The sequence below is a fragment of the Vanellus vanellus genome (genome assembly GCF_965231255.1).
Source record: "Vanellus vanellus genome assembly, chromosome: 1".
Taxonomy (NCBI): Eukaryota; Metazoa; Chordata; class Aves; order Charadriiformes; family Charadriidae; genus Vanellus; species Vanellus vanellus.
Window position 1 is genome coordinate 40,543,839 of NC_138905.1, and position 18,526 is coordinate 40,562,364.

Genomic DNA, 18,526 nt, shown 5'->3' on the forward strand with positions numbered 1-18,526 from the left:
CCGCGGCTCCCCGGCCCGGCTCCGCGCGGCGGCCGCCGAGCCCTCTGCCGGGCTGCCCGCTTGCTGCATACGCTCGGGGCTGCCCCGGCCGCCTTCGCCGCCTCCCTGCCACCGGGGTGGGGTGGGGTAGGGTGGGGTGGTGGTGGTGCTGGGGGGGTTGCCCGTCGCCCGCCCGCCCGCGGCTGAGGAGGAGCGGAGGAGGCGGGGGAGGCGGCCGCCGCTTCCCAGGCTGCCATTCTGACCCGGGCTGACTCTGCCGGAGCCCTTCCCGCCAACTTCCGCAATCAAGAGGCGATTTCCTCGCGTCTTGCTGCGGGGGTTGGGGGGGGTGAGCGAAGCGCGGCGACCCTGGGACCAGCCGCCGCCCCCGGCCGGCGGGTCCCGAGGTGCCGCCCCTCGCTTCTTGTGGGTCCCACCTTCCTCCCGGCTCCTCTCCCACCCCACATCCCTTCCTTCCTCGCCCCTTCCTCCCCGTGTCGGCTGCCCCTGGCTCTTGGGGGGCCCTTCGGCCCCTCAGGTGAGGCCGTTGTGGGAGGGGGCGGCAGCACTGCTGCCTCACGCCAGCTGTGCCTCGCTCGAGGTGGCTTTTTCGGCCTCATGGCTGCCTCGCCTCCCAACTGCCTCTCCTCATGTCTGTCACCCCTCATGCCCGCCTTGCCTCGCCTCACCTCACCTCACGCTTACCTCTCCTCATGCCTGTCTTGCATTGCCTCGCCTCACCTCATGCTTGCCTCTCCTCATGCCTGCCTTGCATTGCCTCGTGCTTGCCTCGCCTCATGGCCACCTCTCCTTGCCTGCCCCCTTCTCCTCATGCCTCCCACCCTTCACACCGGCCCCAGCTCCTGGCCCACCCTCCTTTTGGCCTCCACCATCCCTAAACCACCATTCCAGCTCCTGTGTACAAAACACTCATGTTTTTAAGGGTGAGCTGCAGACCGCCAAGGCTTCCATCCTCTCCCCAGCCCTGCGGTACCATGACCAGAGGCACCAGGACAAGGAGAGCCCCGGCAGAGCCTGATGCCGAGCTGCTGCCCGCAGGCCCACACGCCGGCGGAGGGAGTAGCCTGTCCGTCAGCGGCCAAGTTAGCTCAGCTTGTTGCTTTGTGCCACGTCAGCTTGTGTCCTTGAAACAATTCCTTCCCGTGTCCCCTGAATAACTCCCACACTAAAATTACACACACCACGGAAAGCAAGAAAGTCTCCCTCTTTTCAGGCTGCACCGAATGAGCCGCGCGCAACTCTGAATTCGGCTGCAGCCGCCACACAGCTCTCCATTTCTGTCATGCGTGCCCATTTCCTTCTTGTTTAGGTTTCTTAAAACTCACGTATATGTGTATGCGGGTTGGGGTAATGGAGAAGCAGCATAGCCAGAAGGGTTTTGGACCTTCAGGTACTCAAATAGACAATGCTCTAGCAGCCGTGAGGTAAATTTGAGATTGACATTTCTTCAATGGGAATGGCACTTTTCTGCATCTTTCTGTACTGTACGATGCATGCAGGATTTTAACTTTTAAAAGCAGCACCTCAAACAAATTCACTATCTCCATTTTACTTTTGCCCTGTTGTATGGAGAAAAGGGTGCTGCCTTTTAGGGGAGCTGCTGCTGTCGGATTTTTTCTGGGCATCAGCCTGTCAAACAAGATACAAATGCCTGAAAAACCTTAGCTCTCATTCTTCCATTCAGAAACCAAAGGTCTGAGCACTCGTGAGTGGTACCTGCACCTGTGGAAAGCTTCATCTCTCCCAGTGCAGCTCCATGCCCGGTCCTAGGGACATGACACTGAAAGTGTTGGGCTTTACTCTGCAAAGCTTATGATGATTAATAACTTTATGGACACCACATTAAGTGATGATATGAATGCGTGTTGGTGACTATGCCATTCTCAAGCCCACTGCAGAACAAGATTTCCCTTGGAAGAGACATTTTATGTACTTCAGACAAAAGGAGGGACTGTGTCCCAAAGAGCCAGAGCAGTGATAAATGAACCATTGATGGAAAACGCGAAGTGTGTGTATTAGACCTAAAATGGGACTAAAATGACATAGGTGTCTTGTAATCAGCTCAAGCATCTTTTTCAGATGCTCATGCTTTTTGGACCTAATGGCATAAACCACACCAATATTTTTCCAGCACTGAAGAAGAGCAAATCTGAAGGCTTATCGGGATGTTTGGATTACTTCAAAAGGCTCTCTGAAAATGGCAAAAGTTGGAGTAACCTGCCTTTTCTTGGAAAGTGGAACTCACATTGTAAGGATTTTTGAAAACATCCGTAATCTCTATTTGCAGGGAAGATATAATTCAGATATGTAGGTGTAAGTTAGTTAAGTAGATGTAATATGTGAAAGGGAAAAAAAAAAAAACCAATGGTGCAAACATATAAAATTCAGGAAAGAAATTGAACCTACTACAAGTAAAATTTAAAGACTCTTGGAAACGTCTGCCTGTCTCATCCAGCTAACATAGGATAATGTGTGGAGAAAAGGCATGTTGCTCCTTCTCAGCATTGCCCATAATTTAGAAGTTCCTACTTTGTTACTCTTATTCTTGCTATTGTAAAATCTCTAAAACTACTCTGCTATATTAGTAGGAAAGTACTGGTTTATAAAGGGTTTTGAGACTTCCTTCTGTATGTTATCCAGCACAAAGCTGCTGTAAGGGTAAGGTCTGACACAGATGTCTATGCCAGCACTAGAATAAAACAGGAGGGGTCCACAGTTCACTGGTGGCAATATATTTGTATAGAATAGCCAACATAATAAGAATAATTATATCCAGACTGGTATTGAATAAATGGGCTTTTAGCAAATCAGCAGTCACACAGCCCTTAACACTTACCGATCTGTGTGGCAAGCCAAGAAACTAATTAAAAAAGAAAAAAAGAAAAAGAACTGGAAGTCAGTTTTGGGAGTGGCCGGACGTGTCTCTAATAGCAGGCCCCAAAGTCCCTTTCAGACACTTTCCCAAGGTTTCCTGACTTTTTTTTTAACACCAGCCTCTCTCTCTGTCTCTCTAATCAGGAGGAAATGGGCTTTTCGTAACTTTTGTCATGGCTTGAAAGTGCAAGCTGGAGTTTTACTTGAAATCCAAGGCTGCTCTAAACCAAACATTTTATTCGATTGAAGTGTCACTGTTGTCATCCTCCCTCCCTCCCCCCAACCCAAATTGGTATGCTCACAGCCAAATAACATCAAGGCTTTACTTCTACAAACAAGAGGACCTAGCCTGGGCAAATGCAGTTCATAGAAGGTATTTTCTTCCTAGCAACAACACTCAGCGTTTACTTAGTCTATGTGTTTTCAAAGTATCATGTTAAATCCAGTTAATCCTTTAAATGTCCCTGCTAGTTTGACAAAAATGTTTTTAACTCCACTCTAAAGACAGGGAAACTGAGATATTGAGGCTAAAGATGTTAAGTTTGTGTGTCTGAATTGGTGTATCTAGATTCAAATGTCCAGACCCATTAGGAGGCTCTAAGGGACAGATATTCACGATTTATTTTTTTTTTCATGGTTATGCTTAGAGTGCTTATCACCAGGATTCCGGCTTGAAAGCTTTGACCTAAGCAACTTGCTCAGCGCAAATCATGTGAACCAGTAGGCAAACTGGGGTAGGAACACAGGAGGCAGTAGCTTCCTTTCAAAAGGTGCCATTTCTCTAGCACTGGTGGGATTATTTAGTAGGAGTGCTGGAGGCAGTTTGGATAATACCATATTACATAGGACATTTCCATTTGGAGACTGGAATTCTGTGCAAGAGGTATGCATATGAACAGAGGGCATGGGGAAATTAGCTCAGCCTGCCTGCACCAAGGCAGAATAATCATATTTTAAAAGAACCATCTCCATCAGCTGTGGAACAGGGTGCAGTGCATCCATCATTGGCTCAGTCCCTTCCCCTCATCAGTGCTAGAACAGCAGTGTCAGGGTCCATAAACCATCCAGTTGGTTACTTGGGTCAACATAGTCCTGGGTGACACTACTCCTTTCTCCCTGTGTCTAGTGATGTTGTTCATACCAGATTGTACAGATTGCTCTGTCCACAGCCCTCCCACATACAAAACACATTTCTTAGTCTCATCCACAGTAACGCTGACACCCAAAGTAATAACTGAAACAATATGTTTGCCTGCCCCAATATATTGAGTGCAGTGTGGTCTCCTGGACAAGAAACCACAGGGAATTTTGGGATTTTCAGTTCTAGACTACTGTTGATAGCGATACAATGACCAATAATGTCCTGCATGCTTTAGCTCATGCACATTTTGCCAATGATGATTCCAGATTTGCTCTCAAATTATTTAACTGTGCCTTGCCCCCACAAAAGAAAACCGACTAGAAACTGATGCGCAAGTACTGAATGCCCACTGTTAGCTGTGTCTGTGGCTGGGGCTGGCATCCTCATTCCCCTCCTCTGCCAGGGCTGCTTGTGGCTGGACTGAGCAGGGATCGAGAAGCGGCTGTGTGTCTCCACTCTGCCTATCGGTCAGTAGATAAGCTGACCAGGGTCAAGGACAGGGTTCTTTGTAAGGCAAGTTAAAGCATTAAGATTTCACTTGGCTTGATTTGTAAACCACGTGTGTAATGTTAGGACTCAATTATCCTAAATAGGGTCATAAAACATACTGTGATTCTTAGAGCGTAATTAGAGCTAGACCCTCACATTGTGCAGCAAACCAGCGGCAGACCCTAGGTCATGGAGAGCAGATACCCAGGCTCCTGTGGCTCCTGCCACATCCATGAGCTTTCCATTGCTCCTCAAGTACCCTGAGCATTTCCCTCGAGCTTAGAGATTTTCCCAATGCATTGTGCACACCAGGATTGTGCTATACAGAAGAGGCAGAATTTTCTGCAGCTGTGCTTCTAGAAAAGGGCACTATCAGCATGAACAAAGCTTCCCATCAAAATTAAGAACAAAGCTTAGTCCTGTAGCTGTTTTTTTTTAGTTCACAAAACATCCACCTGTAATAGCTATCAGGCTCCACAGAGTGGAGCAGGCTTAATAAAAATCAATCAATAATTCTTCTGCCTTACCTCTTCTGTAGTGCTAGAGTATTGAAGAGTACTTGTTGGCATCCAGGCTTTCTCTGTTACTGCAGATTTCAAGTCAAAGTAGAGGTTTTCAATGAGATTTTTACTGAAGCGTTCAGTCACGTTTCTGATGAACAACTCTGTGCTACTCTTCAGCAGATTTTCAGGCTGAGAGGTAACAGTGTTTAAAGGGGGGGCTGTAGTTCTAGTACTCCGTACAGAAGTGTCTGCATCTTGGAGATCTAAGACAAATAAAGGAAAGAAATTAAAAGCAGCTCTACATTTTTATAAATAGTTCTTTAGATGCCAATAAATGTGGCTGATATGACTCCTAAGTAGTTTAAGTGCAACTGTCAGTTCTTGAGTTTTTTTGTTTTCAATGCAAACTTGTATTTTGCATCAATACCAAAGTTCATGCAAAAAAAAACCAGAAAAAAAATAATTTCCCTGAACATTCCTACCATTCATTTTAAATAGAGTCCATCAATGATTCTGAAGTGAGGAGAAAGGTTGTACTTTGTCATTTGCAGCACGTTTTCACTCCTAGCTTTTTCACTTGCTGAGTCTATCGAACAGCACACAATTTCAGTTTTATATGGTCAACCTCAGCCCCCTTTGTAAGTACGTGGGCCAGATTCTCATCTGCCTTTTGTTGGTGTAAGCTCAAAATATGTCTTTATTCAAATAATTTTTCAAGATAATTTGTTCAAGATAATTTTTTTGTTCAAGATAATATTTGTTCAAGATAAGTTCCTTGTGCCCACATGGGACATTCCTCTTGCATTTTTAAATCAGTCCCATGCAGAGACCGTGCTAACCCCTGACTGCTCTTTTCCAAGGTTCAGCTAACAATCGTATCAGTTAACCGAAGTGTCTGCAAATATAATGGTGGACTTGCTTTTTTAGTCACGTATCCTTCAGAGAACGCCAAAGTTGCAATTAGAGCTCAGGAAAGATTTTACTACACATTTTTCCTCCACATTTTCATGGCTCTTCCTCCCCATTGGTATGCATTTAATATCCTTTCTTTGTGGCTGTGAGGGCAGGGTTCAAGCTGTGGTGGCCTCTACATCTGGTAGCATCACATTTCAGCTAAGCGATTGGAATTACTCACTGCCCCCTTCTCCTCACAAAAAGCTGCCCTGCCATTGCTGGAGCACCGCTAGTGTGCATTGGCTCAACGCCCAAGACACTTTGTCTGTCCTTGAACTGGGGTCTCCAGCATGACAGAACCTTGTTTTGCTGCTGAGCCACTGGGCTGCTTGCCATTTATAACAATTTTAGCTCACAAACCCTCTAAAAAAATTTAATGACAGGGTTACATTGCAGCAGAAGCTTCCAAATGTAATTACTTGGTGTGCAATTATGATGTCTTAGCAGGCCAATGTGTGATTACTTCTTACCCAAAGGATCAGTGGGTGAGTTTCCATGAAGACAACATGATGCATTTTTTGTATATGTGTAAAAATGTACGTTAACATGTTTATATAAAAATACTTGAACTATTCTCATTTGCATCCAGAAATTAAAGTGAGATTGTAAACCCTTGTAAGTGACACTTTCATGCAAGTGTTTCCTGTGCTCAATAGCACAGTGCATTCACCTGGTATACTGTCTTGGAACCTCTTGAACAGGATTGGTTTGCTGGAATGGGTTGATACCCAGATTAAACATTTCCCCTCCTTTTATCTAACTGTGCTTCTCTGTGAATAAATACCTCCAAATCTACATTTAATTACAAAAAATATCAATCAAATATTTTTTCTAAATCAAGGCATTGAGAACAGTACTACAGATCTAATTCTGCTCTCTCTTATACCCGTGCACAGGGTTTCATCGAACCCTCGGGTCTGGTCCAACACCGCATGACCAGCCTCATGCTGCTGCCTTTGCAGAATCCCCTGCAGAGCGCCTGTGGTGCAGAGTCTGCTGTGGTCCTACGTCACACACCTTCATGGCCTCCACCAAAAGGACAGGGAAGAGTCTGGCTGGGGCAGCCCTGTGCTCAAGCTGTCGTCAGCTGCTGAAATAAACCCATGAGCTGACACAAGTCTAAATTCCACGTCAGTCATTGTTCCTGCAGATCTCCTATTAGTCGGGGGTCTCTGAAAGTCTGTGGTAGGCAACTAGAAATGCTAGCCCCGAGGACTTGGAAAGAATTAAGTCTGCTGGCTCTATGCCTCTCAGATATCTCCAAGTTCAGCAGGGAGCAGAACTTACTGATAGACGGCTAAAAAAAAAGTACATCTGAGTGGTCAGCAGCTGCTTAGAAAAAAAGGCCACTCAATTGGATTCCTAAATATAGATTTACACACCCAACTTAAAAACACATTAACAAAAAATCTTGGCTTTATTTACAGGCAAATAGCAGCAATTCCAACAGGAAGACATTTGCGTTCCAGTGCAATTGTGCTACAGGAAAGCTGCTGCTCCATAAAAGGGAAGCCGGTGCTGCCAGCAACATTTACGGGGACTCGGCAGCCAGGGGATAACCGGCATCACTGCTGCAGGAGCTGAGGAGAGTGCTCAGCCCTACTGGAAGCGAAACGCTTGGTCCTCAGAAATGTTCCACCAGCCCAAGGAGGTACCACGAACAAGCACTTAGGCACTGCACAACCGAGCTCCTCTTGTTAAGCTCAGGGCTGCCCGGGGTTTGCAGTTAAAGGATCTTTCCTGGCAAATACTGACAACAGTCTTTTACCTGTAACCTATGGATGGAAATGGCTTGTACATCGCACTATGCCATGCTGGAACTTCAGATATACATACCAGCACTTTCCATGTATGCTACATTGGACTGACTAATAGGGTTCATATCTGCCCTCACTTCAAGAAAATCAGGATCCAGGTTTATTTACTCTTTCTAAGGAAAGCCACGATGGTCCTAGCATAAGGACCCTCGTAGCCCTTCTTCAGTTGTGGGCACTTAAAAAAAGAAAATGGCATATTATAAGACCCAAGAAAACCGATTTATACACAACTTGTGTTCCAAATTTTTAAACCAGAAAAAACTCACCTCCTGTCTGGACATCAGTAAAGTACACAGAAATATCAACAGTGGGATTTTCCCGAAGTGTTTAGCATTGTTCTAGCAGTCTCTTTGGAAATCAGTCATTAAACTGATCGTGGGAACAGAACTGCAGCACTGACACTGACGTTGATCACTAGTGGCTGAATGATATACAGTGTGTGAACATAGCATTGTAATCATCAGTAGCACACCCAGGAGAAATTATGACATTCTGACTAAGCGCATATTTCATCCATGGGGTGTCCTGCAGACTGCATCCATCTGCACAGCAGCAGGCTGCTTGCAAGAAAAGGAAATCCATACATTTTGCATGTATGGTGAATAAGAGTGCCGGTTAATTGTCAAGTACTGAGAACTCTACAGTGCTGCCTACAGACTCAGATGAGCTGGCATGGTGCAGCTTTCTGAAACAGCTTGCATTGGATCAATCTGCCTACCCTATTAAAGCACAGAAAACTAAGGCTGTATTGCTAGTGAAACATAGAGCGAGCCAGTTACCTATTGTATAAGATACCCTGTAAGACTTGCATCTAACTCACTGACAGCAAGACTTGAAAGTAGAAGGGGTCATTTTAAGCTCTCTGTACATGCAGAACAAAATGAATTATCTTTTTAGCTAACTACTTGTAAATAGACTGCAAAAATTAAGACTCTCTTTTAAAAATATACTTCAGATTTCTGTTGTACATAAGAGTGTGAAAGAAGAACAAAATCCGCTAAATGTCTCTTCTTTCCCATTCGGTGTGATCCTTTTAAAAACTGCAAAATCTATGCCACTTGAAAGAATTTTACCTTCTTTATCTGAAATGTTGTAGAAGTTAGCAATGTTTGTATCTCATGTCAGAGAGGACAAATGTCTGCAAATTCCAGTCTAATCCTGAGCTGCTCTTCTACTTGCTTCTTTTTGAAATACTGATGTAGCCACTGAAAGGCTCTTTCAGCACCAGTGCTAGTAGAACATCCCAGATAACTCTAGTGATAATATCATGGGTCTATCAGCCCTATTTCTGACACTCTGGATCATCCCAGCTCACCCTGAAGTGGATTTTTGGTGACAGAAAGGTATCTAAGACTCCTTTAATTCCATGGATTACATCTCTACTGAAGAAAGCGCAGAACGGTAGCTACTACGTAGACACCTAGAATCTGGTTCAGTGGCCTAAATATAGTTACCTAGTGCAATCGGAACCACCCTAGGGCACCTGAGACATTTGCTCAGGGCTCTCATAACACCTATGGGAGATCTATGTCTTTCTGGGTAGGCAGTCAGAGGTTAGGTAGGAAATCCTGGAGCACCTCAAATGGTAAAAAGCACCTAAGTTGAGACAACTGAAATAAGCCCTTCCTTCACAACCTACATTTAGACACCTAGAAGCTGAAACCCACTCCAGCTTCTACACAGAGACCCATACAAAATAAAGGGAGAGAATGTAATGATGAAAATTACCATTATAGTTGTCTGGAATTGGCATCTTTGGCAGAAGATGAAATAGTAAAGCAGGACTTGCCATCCTCCTGATTGCACTGGGAAGCTGTTCATATCGTTCCATTTTTTCCCTATGAAAGTAGCTGAGCTGATTTTGTTCTACACTCTCTGTGCTGTGGCTCACTGAGACTTTGAAAATTTACAAAACCCAAAGATGTAGGCTACACTGCAGATTTTTCATTTCTTTTTACAAATGTGAAAACACATTTATCTTTGAGCTTCTGTCAGTATGCTATTGGATTGTGTACAAGGTCTTGCAATTATGTCCAAGGATCTGACATTGATGCCTTTCTTTTTCAGGTGGAGCTGAGCAGAAGTTGTCAGCTATGTATTGCTTTGACCAAAGAAAGAAGATTCAAGTAATTTTTGGTATTTCAAGGGTTCACATAGATGTTAGCAAACTCTTTTACTTACAAAATCCTATCAACTAATAATTCAGGGAGATAAAAACAGGTTTGAGTGAATGTTTTTTAGGAAAAAAGTTTTGGGTCAACTTGAAGGTGGAATGAAAATATTGATTCTCACTGTTCTAATTTATCCTGGAGAAATTTGTAAAGGTTACACACACAAAAATCTAACCTGTTGTGAACCTACGGATGGATTGTTGCAGTCATGACAAACACCGAAGTTGCGGAAAAATGAAAGCCCAGAGATTTTAACATGATTGCAAAAATGGGTAAGAATTGCTGTCTTTCTGTGCTTCTGCCACTTTTCCTTGGAGCTCTTCTGGCTTCCCAAGAGTGCCAAGAAGAGGCACGTTTTCCTTTACCATGTTCTGCAGTTGCTACTGCTGCTCCAGTGGTTCAGAGCATGCTCTGAGTGTGCACTGCTCTGGTCTCTTCTACCCTCCATCTCGCCCACTGAAGTGTCAGCAGCGGGATGTGAACTCAATAAGCTCAGGTTTTGATGTGAAGCAGGCAAACTGAAAATGGGATACGGGGAAGAGAGAAGCGCACATGAAAGAGACTATAGAGGGCCAGAAACTGGGGTAGAAAATGAGGAAGGACTGTGGAGGTAACAGTTTGAATGTCAGATGGCATATCAGGCTTTGGCTCATACATAGTATCTGATATTTTGTCTATTTTAGACTGCAAACAAAACAAAAAGATGCTGTATTTGTTATTTGAATTCCTTGTCCAACTTGTTTTATATCCTTGTAGATCCCACTATGGTTCTTAAGTACTTGGCACATAACAGTAAGTAATAAAACCATTCTCCTCCGCAAAATCAGCTACTCTCTTGAGTGGTGCTTTGTCTTGGTATCCACAGTTCTAGGGTTTTGCAGCTACAATTCCTTCAGGAGATATCCCTACTACGTATGATAAGGTAGAAGAGAAATGCAGTGCAGAGCATCATTTTACAAAACAATTCATGTCACCTTCTGCATCCAAACTGCTCTACAGGCCATGTGACAGCAGTGAATAACTGCAGGATAAAGCTTGGACTTGTGTCTCCCTATTTGAAGTCATTCACCACTTAGTGAATAATTCTTGGTCTGCAGTGTTTTTGAGGTTTGTTGGTAATATTCGAGGTGCCACATAGCATTGCCTCCATTCTCTAATTGGATATTTTATTGAAACTAACCTACCCAGATCAAAAGAAGCTTGTAAGAACTGCTTACACAACTCAGAAGTGACATCAGTGTTAGTGTGTCAGCATTAGCAATGCTCTGGGTGCTTTCCAGACATACAAAAGGCAAAGGGGTTTGTTCTGCAATTGTTATTTGCCTGCAACAATTTTTGCCCTTTTCAGTCATCTGGCCTTTTACCCCTTCACCTCCCCCATGTTTTCTTCCTCCCTCTTTCCATTCCTGTCCCTTCTCTTGGATCCTGGGCTTAGAGAAGCTCTGGCCCAAACGGCTGGGTACTGAAAGGAAGGCATTAGCACTGTGAAGACTATTCCTCTCTCTGCCCAGAATCTCCTCATGAATTTGATGAGAACCGAAGTCTCACCATCTCAAGAGAGATTGACACCTCGTGGCCCTTCTTGATGTTAGCTGTTTCAGCCAGAGGACAGATTCAGCTACATCTTTGTGTGAGAAGGACTGTCTGCTGTTAGATTTAAAATGATCTCTGATGGAAGAGAGGTGGGATACATATTTAAACTGATCCTGATTTCCACAAAAAGTCATTTAAGTCAGGATTGTAGCAAAAAATGTATATCCAAACACACCTCAGATGGCTGATTTGAAATCCAAATCCAAGCTTAGACTTTCCCCAGGCTCAGAAAAACCCTACTTGGCACTTGAGTTAGATCCAGAATAAAAGGTAGTTGCAATTGTTGGGTTTGGAGCTTGTACTATATCTGGGCTGATAAGATGTTTGGGATGCAATTCAGTGAGTTACTCCTTTGCCAAAATATAACTATTTTTATGAGTACTATGAAAACTAAGGGTAAATTATATCAAAATATGGTGTTAGTCAGGAACAGAAAAACTTATAGCTATTTCAGGTCCAAAGACTTTGTTCATTTTTTACTATCTTAGCTAAATATAGACTGAATATGTTATTTTGGGCTGATCCACTGCTGCATTCACTGAAAGCAGACAGATGTTCTTGGAAGACTAATTTTATACATTCAACATTGAAAATTTTGACATGCTTATGAATGTCAAGACCAGCACTTTGGGCATTAGATTCTGTTCCTGTAGTACTTATTATTATTATTTGAAAAATTAATCTTTTTGCACTACCTGAACTCTTTATGAGTTTCTTATATACCTGGAATTCTTAGTTAGGTAGTGAGGATCATAATGTAGACTTCTTAGCAGATCTTCCCAGAGCTGTCAAAAAGGAGATAACTGACACAGTGAGACTCTTAAAGTGGATCTACTGGCCTGTCTACGGAGAGAATTTCAGGAAAATTAAGGTAAATTCATTAAAGGATTGAGCACGGTAAATAGTTGAGAAGGTGCTTTAATACCCCATGACAATTGTCTTACTCAGTATTCATTGGTCTTAAATTGCTTCTGCTCTGAGGATGATTAAGAAAAGGATGTAAGGTTACTTTACCTCTGTTAGGGCACACTTCATCCAGCTATCCAAACAAAAAACCACTGCCTGCATACCTCATCTTAACTTTTCATGTTGTCTTTGAGTAAATAAGCCATACTCACCCTATTCACAGGGGTTCAAATGATTTTGCCTTGTTAACCTCTAAAATATATAGGAGGGCTGGAATGGCATGTTGGCCAGTTTCCTTTCCCTGATTCTGCAAGCTGTCTTTTCAGACTTCCACTCAGGTCAGTAGTCCTGCTGCTGTGAGTAGAGTTCTGCAAGTGCAAATTTACTGAAAAAAATGGTACCCTGCCTTACAACAAATGGGAGGTTAGAAAGAACAAGGATTTGTTTTAAACACTCTGAAAACTTGGCCATATGCAAAAGTATTGGGTCATAAAACATTTTTTTTTTAATCCTGTAAAGACAAGAATAAATTGTGTGTTCCCCAATAAAAAGCTTAACTCCGCAGGTTGTTCTTATTTGCCATGAAGAACTGCTTAATAATGTGCAAGAAGAATGTCAACAGTACCTTCAGGAAGAATTGACAACAGCCTATCAAGGAAAGTGTTATTAAGCAGTATTCAAACCGTTCTACCTTCTTTTCACTATGGATATGGAAACATATAACCACACAGGTATATCAACACATCTATAAGTATGTGTACAGACCCATGCATCATAAAGTGCTATTGCAAGAGTTTCTGAGATTTTTGATTCAGTTCATTATTTTCAGGATTTTGAGTGTTCTCATATATATTGCATCTAAGGGCAAAGTGACACTGTGTGAACATGTGAATGTGTCAACCATATGTCTGTTCTAATCATGGATTTGGGTTAATCAGAGAAATAATTGTGCATGTGTTTGATTTTCAGATGTCTTCTTGCTCTTGACAGATTGAATCTGGATTTGTATGATGAAATGAAAGGGGAGGAGAAGGACTCTTACACATCCATATTTTTTAAAAGTACTAGGAATTAGTACCCACAATTCTGTTTAAAAGCGAAAAAAGAAATGAGACAAGAATGGTGAGCTGAGCTTACACATAAGCACTTTGATCCCAAGACTCGGAGTAGAGCAAAGGAGAGACATTCTGGAAATATAAAAAGGCTCAAAAACCTACCAGTTGTGAGAAAGACAGCACTCATCTCAGCTGTGCTTTTTACGGTTCTCTAAACTATTTTCAACTATGAAATTTTTTTTTTCTGTATGAATAAAATATAATAATTTTTAAAATTTAAGTTAGCATAGAAGAGACACTTGTGTTAACAAAACTTCCAGGATACTTCCCTGAAGGAGTAGCTCACCTTGCTTTGAGCACAGATTTACATAAACAGGTTTTCCCGTCTCGCTGGCTTCTAGCTGCATCCATGTATGAAGGTATTTCTTACTCTGCTTGGCCATTACCTTCTGGCCTTGCTTTGTGAGAAAGAGAGAGCTGTTGGCCACCTTCAGGAGCCCATCCTCCTCATGGCAAGTCCACCTGACTGCCTGGGGACAATCAACGATGATGCTGCGAGATGACAAGGCAGAGCGCGTAGAGATGCTCAGGCACTGGGCGGATTTCACATGGAGGAGCTTGTCATCTGCCGTCCACTGCCACTGCTGGTTGAGGTGGGTCATATTGCATTTTTCCATAACGACTCCTCTCTTTTCTGAAAGACACTGCTGTTTCTGGACATGGATAATCAGAAACCCTTCTGCAAGAGGAAAATTCCAGAAAAATACAATAGATTACATGCGGTTATTTAACAAAAAGCAAATTCTTGATGATTTTAAATACATCAGCAAAGAAATCTCTCTTCCCATTTTCTATATGTTGAACTCTTCATGAACTTTCCATGCGTTGAACCTATTTTAAAAAACCCCAAACATACAACCCACATGATGCAAGTGCTGGTAATGTAAAGAGTGAGAATGTGAAAAGCAAACTATTGTGGCAAAGGTCACCTTGACCTTAATTCTATATAAAAATGAAGAAAAAATTAAACTGGATATAAAAGAAATCCAAGAACTATTAACTTCAAATCCCAATTCTAAATACCCCACTTCCCCTACTTGAAAGCATACAGAGATCTACACAAGCTCTCAGTCTTTTTCCATTTTACAACACAGTCTTTTTACAATATAATTTACTGTCTGGAAATTGTTTTAGTAAAACTCAAAGTGTTTCTGAAGAAAACATAGAAGAAGACATTCCCAAATCTGCGTGCCTCTCAGTGCCTGTGCTCTTACAGCAATGGAGACTCTTTACTGATAGGAAGTACATCTATTTTACTGGATTTACTCCAATACCTCTAGCTGTTAGTTTTGTGACCATCCTAATTCATGTTAGATGAGCTCTTTGTGTCACCACACTTAAAGATCAACACCAAACACTCACATGAAGAGAACTACAAAGCATTAATCAAAAACCTCCGAAGTTACCAACGCAAAATCCGTACTTGTTACAGAACACGGAACTGGATATTTCAAATGCAGCCTCCCTGCCACATCTTGTTTCAGTTTTTCTCTTTTTATAATCTCAGTTACTCAAACATTTCCAGCCTCATTTGTTACAAAGTACTAAATGCAGCATGTATATGTATTTCCCTTGACTGAAGTTTGTTATTCATCTGTTTTTACAGACCTGAGTATTTTCTAACTAAGCATCACAGAAAGCTCCTGGCTCTGGAAGTTTCACAAAGTAGGAATAAAAAATAGGAATCTCCCCTTTGAAGAGCTTGTCCCAAAGCTTAGCTCCTGGATTGTCTAGCAGGAGATCTTCTTAAAAAACAGAAGAAATATCTCCATCATAGAAGGAGACAGTTTATTTTCCTTTGGAAAGAAATCTAAACAGAACGGGCTACGTTGGCCCTGCCCCCCGTTCCTCTTGTATGAACCCAAGTGAAGAAGTGAGTCAGTTTTTGTAAGTCGCCAGCTGCCCCGGAGGGCTCTGCTCGGCGGCAGAAAGAGCAATATGGCAGAGGAGAAGTGGGGAGAGACACTTACCTGAGATTGTCAAGGCAAGACAGGTAGAAACCAGGACGTGAAATAAAGAATCCATTTTCCCTCTAGCAACTCCCCATGCTTCTCTTAAAAAAATGCACCTCAGATAAGTGAAGCGAAGGCTAGGAAGGAAATGTGCCTTCACAGGGGGAAAAGTCAGTGACGAGCACTTCCTTCTATTCAATTGTTTTGGGGAGTTTTACACCACTTTGTCCTTTCATATGATTCTTCAGAGTTTACAAGTTGCTTTATTTTGGAAAAATACAAGCAAAAGAGAGAGAGGTTTTTAAACACCCAGGGAGCCGAAAGAGATGATGTTGAATCTCTTTAGACTAGATGATGTTGAATCTCTTTAGTCTAACAAAAAGGGTTTATGCTTTTGTATAATTCATTGCCTGTGCAATCTTACCAGTTTGCAGGTGATCCGGATGGTGCTGAATAAGTTATGTACTGTGCTATCCAGGGAAAAAAACATATTTTTGTAACTATACATAATCAAGCAAAATCTTGATATTGATACTTCTAACTCCACAAGTTCTAAAAGCCAAGTGGAGAGGGGGAGGCAAGGGGACGACAAGGAGGAAAAATCTCTGAAGTCTGCACTGGGTCTTAAAGAAACTCCCCCTGAGGGATCAAGTGATGCTGATTTTGCCTTCCCATCAGGTGATCCACCTTGCTCCGTGTCAGTGGGAGATTGCCCATGTCCTCTGGATTGGATGAAGTGGTCTGAAGCCATGGCTAACCAAATTGTACTGGGCTGTGCCTGTTTATTGGGGTACAAGAGTGTGTGGTGCGTTAACTGCTCTAGGAAAGAACAGAGACTTCAGTAAATATTTTATATCAAGTGTAATTTATTAGCAGTATGAAGCAAAGTCAACATCACTGCATTAAAAACTCATTATACCCTGTAAACAGATCACCCAGTGCTGTAAGTCATAATGCCAACCTTGCATTTCTCTTAAAAACAAACTATCACCGAACGGTATAGGAAAACAGTCATAGCAGCATTTTCTTTCTTGTATAACCTGTCGTGGAACAGTTCATATCACTAAAGGCATCTATCTCTTACTGAAAGAGATAGAGCAGATAAACAACATAAGCAAAAAATCCCGTATTAATAAAAGACAGACAAATATTTAAAATCCTTACCATTTAATATATGCTACAAAGTTTCTTTAAAAGTAAAATGACTTACACAATTTATAAATACACTGGATTTGGGTCTGTAGCAGAAGCATGTTCTAAGACAATCAACAGTATAGGGTAAATACATACACACCGAATAACAGACATTGTGCTCTGCAACTGCTCTGTAAGACCTACAGTAAATACACATTTAATAGTTAATAGTATGAAGAACATATATTTCCATATAAAATATTAACTGCTTTTGAATATTTTCAAAAACAAGACTTTTAATTTTTTTATCTCATCTTCTTTTTTTTTAATCCATAATTGAACACTTGCAATTTTAGCAGCAAGAATATTATGTGGCCAAGAAACAAGCTCACCACATAATCAGTAATAGCACTTTACAGTACAGTTGACAGTCCATTCACAAGACAGTTTGCAAACGTTAAAGCATTTATACACTTGATAAACATTTCTTCTGTGGAAGTTCCAATGTCCATCCGACTGCAGCAGTAGCACATACATACATTCCATATGGCAGATATCAGTATTACAGAATTAAACCCACCTTTAGATATATACGTGAAATCCATGTGTAGTTTCAGTACGGTACCTTCTTTATAAATCATTTTTGGGAAGCTCACAATACATTCATATACAGTAAGGGTCCAGCAATCTCTACACTTTTGCCAAACCGTCTGCAATCCTTTCAGAAGTTGGCCTCAGAGCCGCTCTTCCTACTGCAGTACACTCCTTGAAGAAGCTGCTGGTAGGTAATAAAACGAATTACCTTAAGAGACTGACATTCGGTTTTACCCTCCTTGGCTTCACTGGACAGCTTCTGCAGAAAGCCTGCTTTCGTACAGACTCAGTGCATGGTGCACAAATTCATACTGTTCGCTGGTCTGAACCATTCCACCCCTGAAAAGGAAACAAATTGAAATGAAATGTTATTTCTTAAGAATGAAACAACCTCCAGCCCCTGCCAGTCCCGTGTCCACCAGATAATACAAGCCCTTTTCTCAATTTTTGACTTAGAATTTGCTTGAGTAAGTGGGAGATTTGCCTGAGCAGAAGCACTTTCTGCATAACTTATGCCACCCGGCACATGCCCAGCATGAACCACCATTCCTGATTCTGTCAGAGTAAGAATTAGAGAGGAAGACATCTGGCATCTACATTGTTAAAACCTACATTTCAAATTCAACACATTCATAGAGAATTTTGCTCAGTCACTTGGGCAAGGAGGGCCAGATACACGGACGCAGCATTACTATTGATGGAGCAAGGGAATATTCAGAATCTGGCCTTTCATTTTTGTCCTTTACCAAAAATGTAACCTTTGGTGACCCTCAGATCGCCTGTGCAGTGAACAGCTCTTCCTGTCCTCTTTCTAACGCCTACAATGCATCCTGTCTGAACAGCAGCCACCTAAGAAATTTTACAGCAGTGACTCATTTCAGCACCAACAATACAAAAGAGTTCAACTTGACCATAAAAAGGACTAGTTACAGACAGCTTGGATTAATCCCTACATTTAATATATTCACCTGATAACAACCCCTTTCTCAGGTCAAAGTATGAGGATGAAGTCCCACATCTCCTGTGCCAATTGCAGTATGGTAGGAAGGGGATAATGTCCTACAGGAGGCAGGTGTGATATTTAGTAAGAGTGGTACTATTCATCTCTGAATTTAAACTGAGCCTCTTTCTGACAACACTGAGGTCTTCTAGGTCTCACTTCTCATGGACTGAAGCTTCAGCTTTACTTAATTCCACTTTTATTACCTCATCTGCCAGGGTATTCAAAGCTACCTACTCTGCTTCTAGAAACAAGACCCCACTTCATCCTCAGTGTACCCTGG

At 42.3% G+C, this 18,526-nt stretch overlaps 2 protein-coding genes across 2 annotated transcripts in view; both read right to left on the reverse strand.

Moving 5' to 3' along the window:
* PTPRB (protein tyrosine phosphatase receptor type B) overlaps nucleotides 1-15,588 on the reverse strand; it is a gene marked incomplete at its 5' end in the record, with an annotated part of 63,834 nt that extends 48,246 nt beyond the window's left edge. Inside the window, 3 exons of the mRNA XM_082498639.1 lie at nucleotides 5,032-5,270; nucleotides 13,850-14,242; nucleotides 15,534-15,588. Coding sequence (XP_082354765.1) covers nucleotides 5,032-5,270; nucleotides 13,850-14,242; nucleotides 15,534-15,588 — 687 coding nt within the window. The remainder of the gene's footprint in view (nucleotides 1-5,031; nucleotides 5,271-13,849; nucleotides 14,243-15,533) is intronic.
* Nucleotides 15,589-17,436: 1,848 nt separating this feature from the next.
* Nucleotides 17,437-18,526, reverse strand: part of PTPRR (protein tyrosine phosphatase receptor type R) — a 154,507-nt gene continuing 153,417 nt past the window's right edge. The window contains exon 14 of the mRNA XM_082487345.1: nucleotides 17,437-17,582. Coding sequence (XP_082343471.1) covers nucleotides 17,489-17,582 — 94 coding nt within the window. The 3' untranslated portion in view covers nucleotides 17,437-17,488. The remainder of the gene's footprint in view (nucleotides 17,583-18,526) is intronic.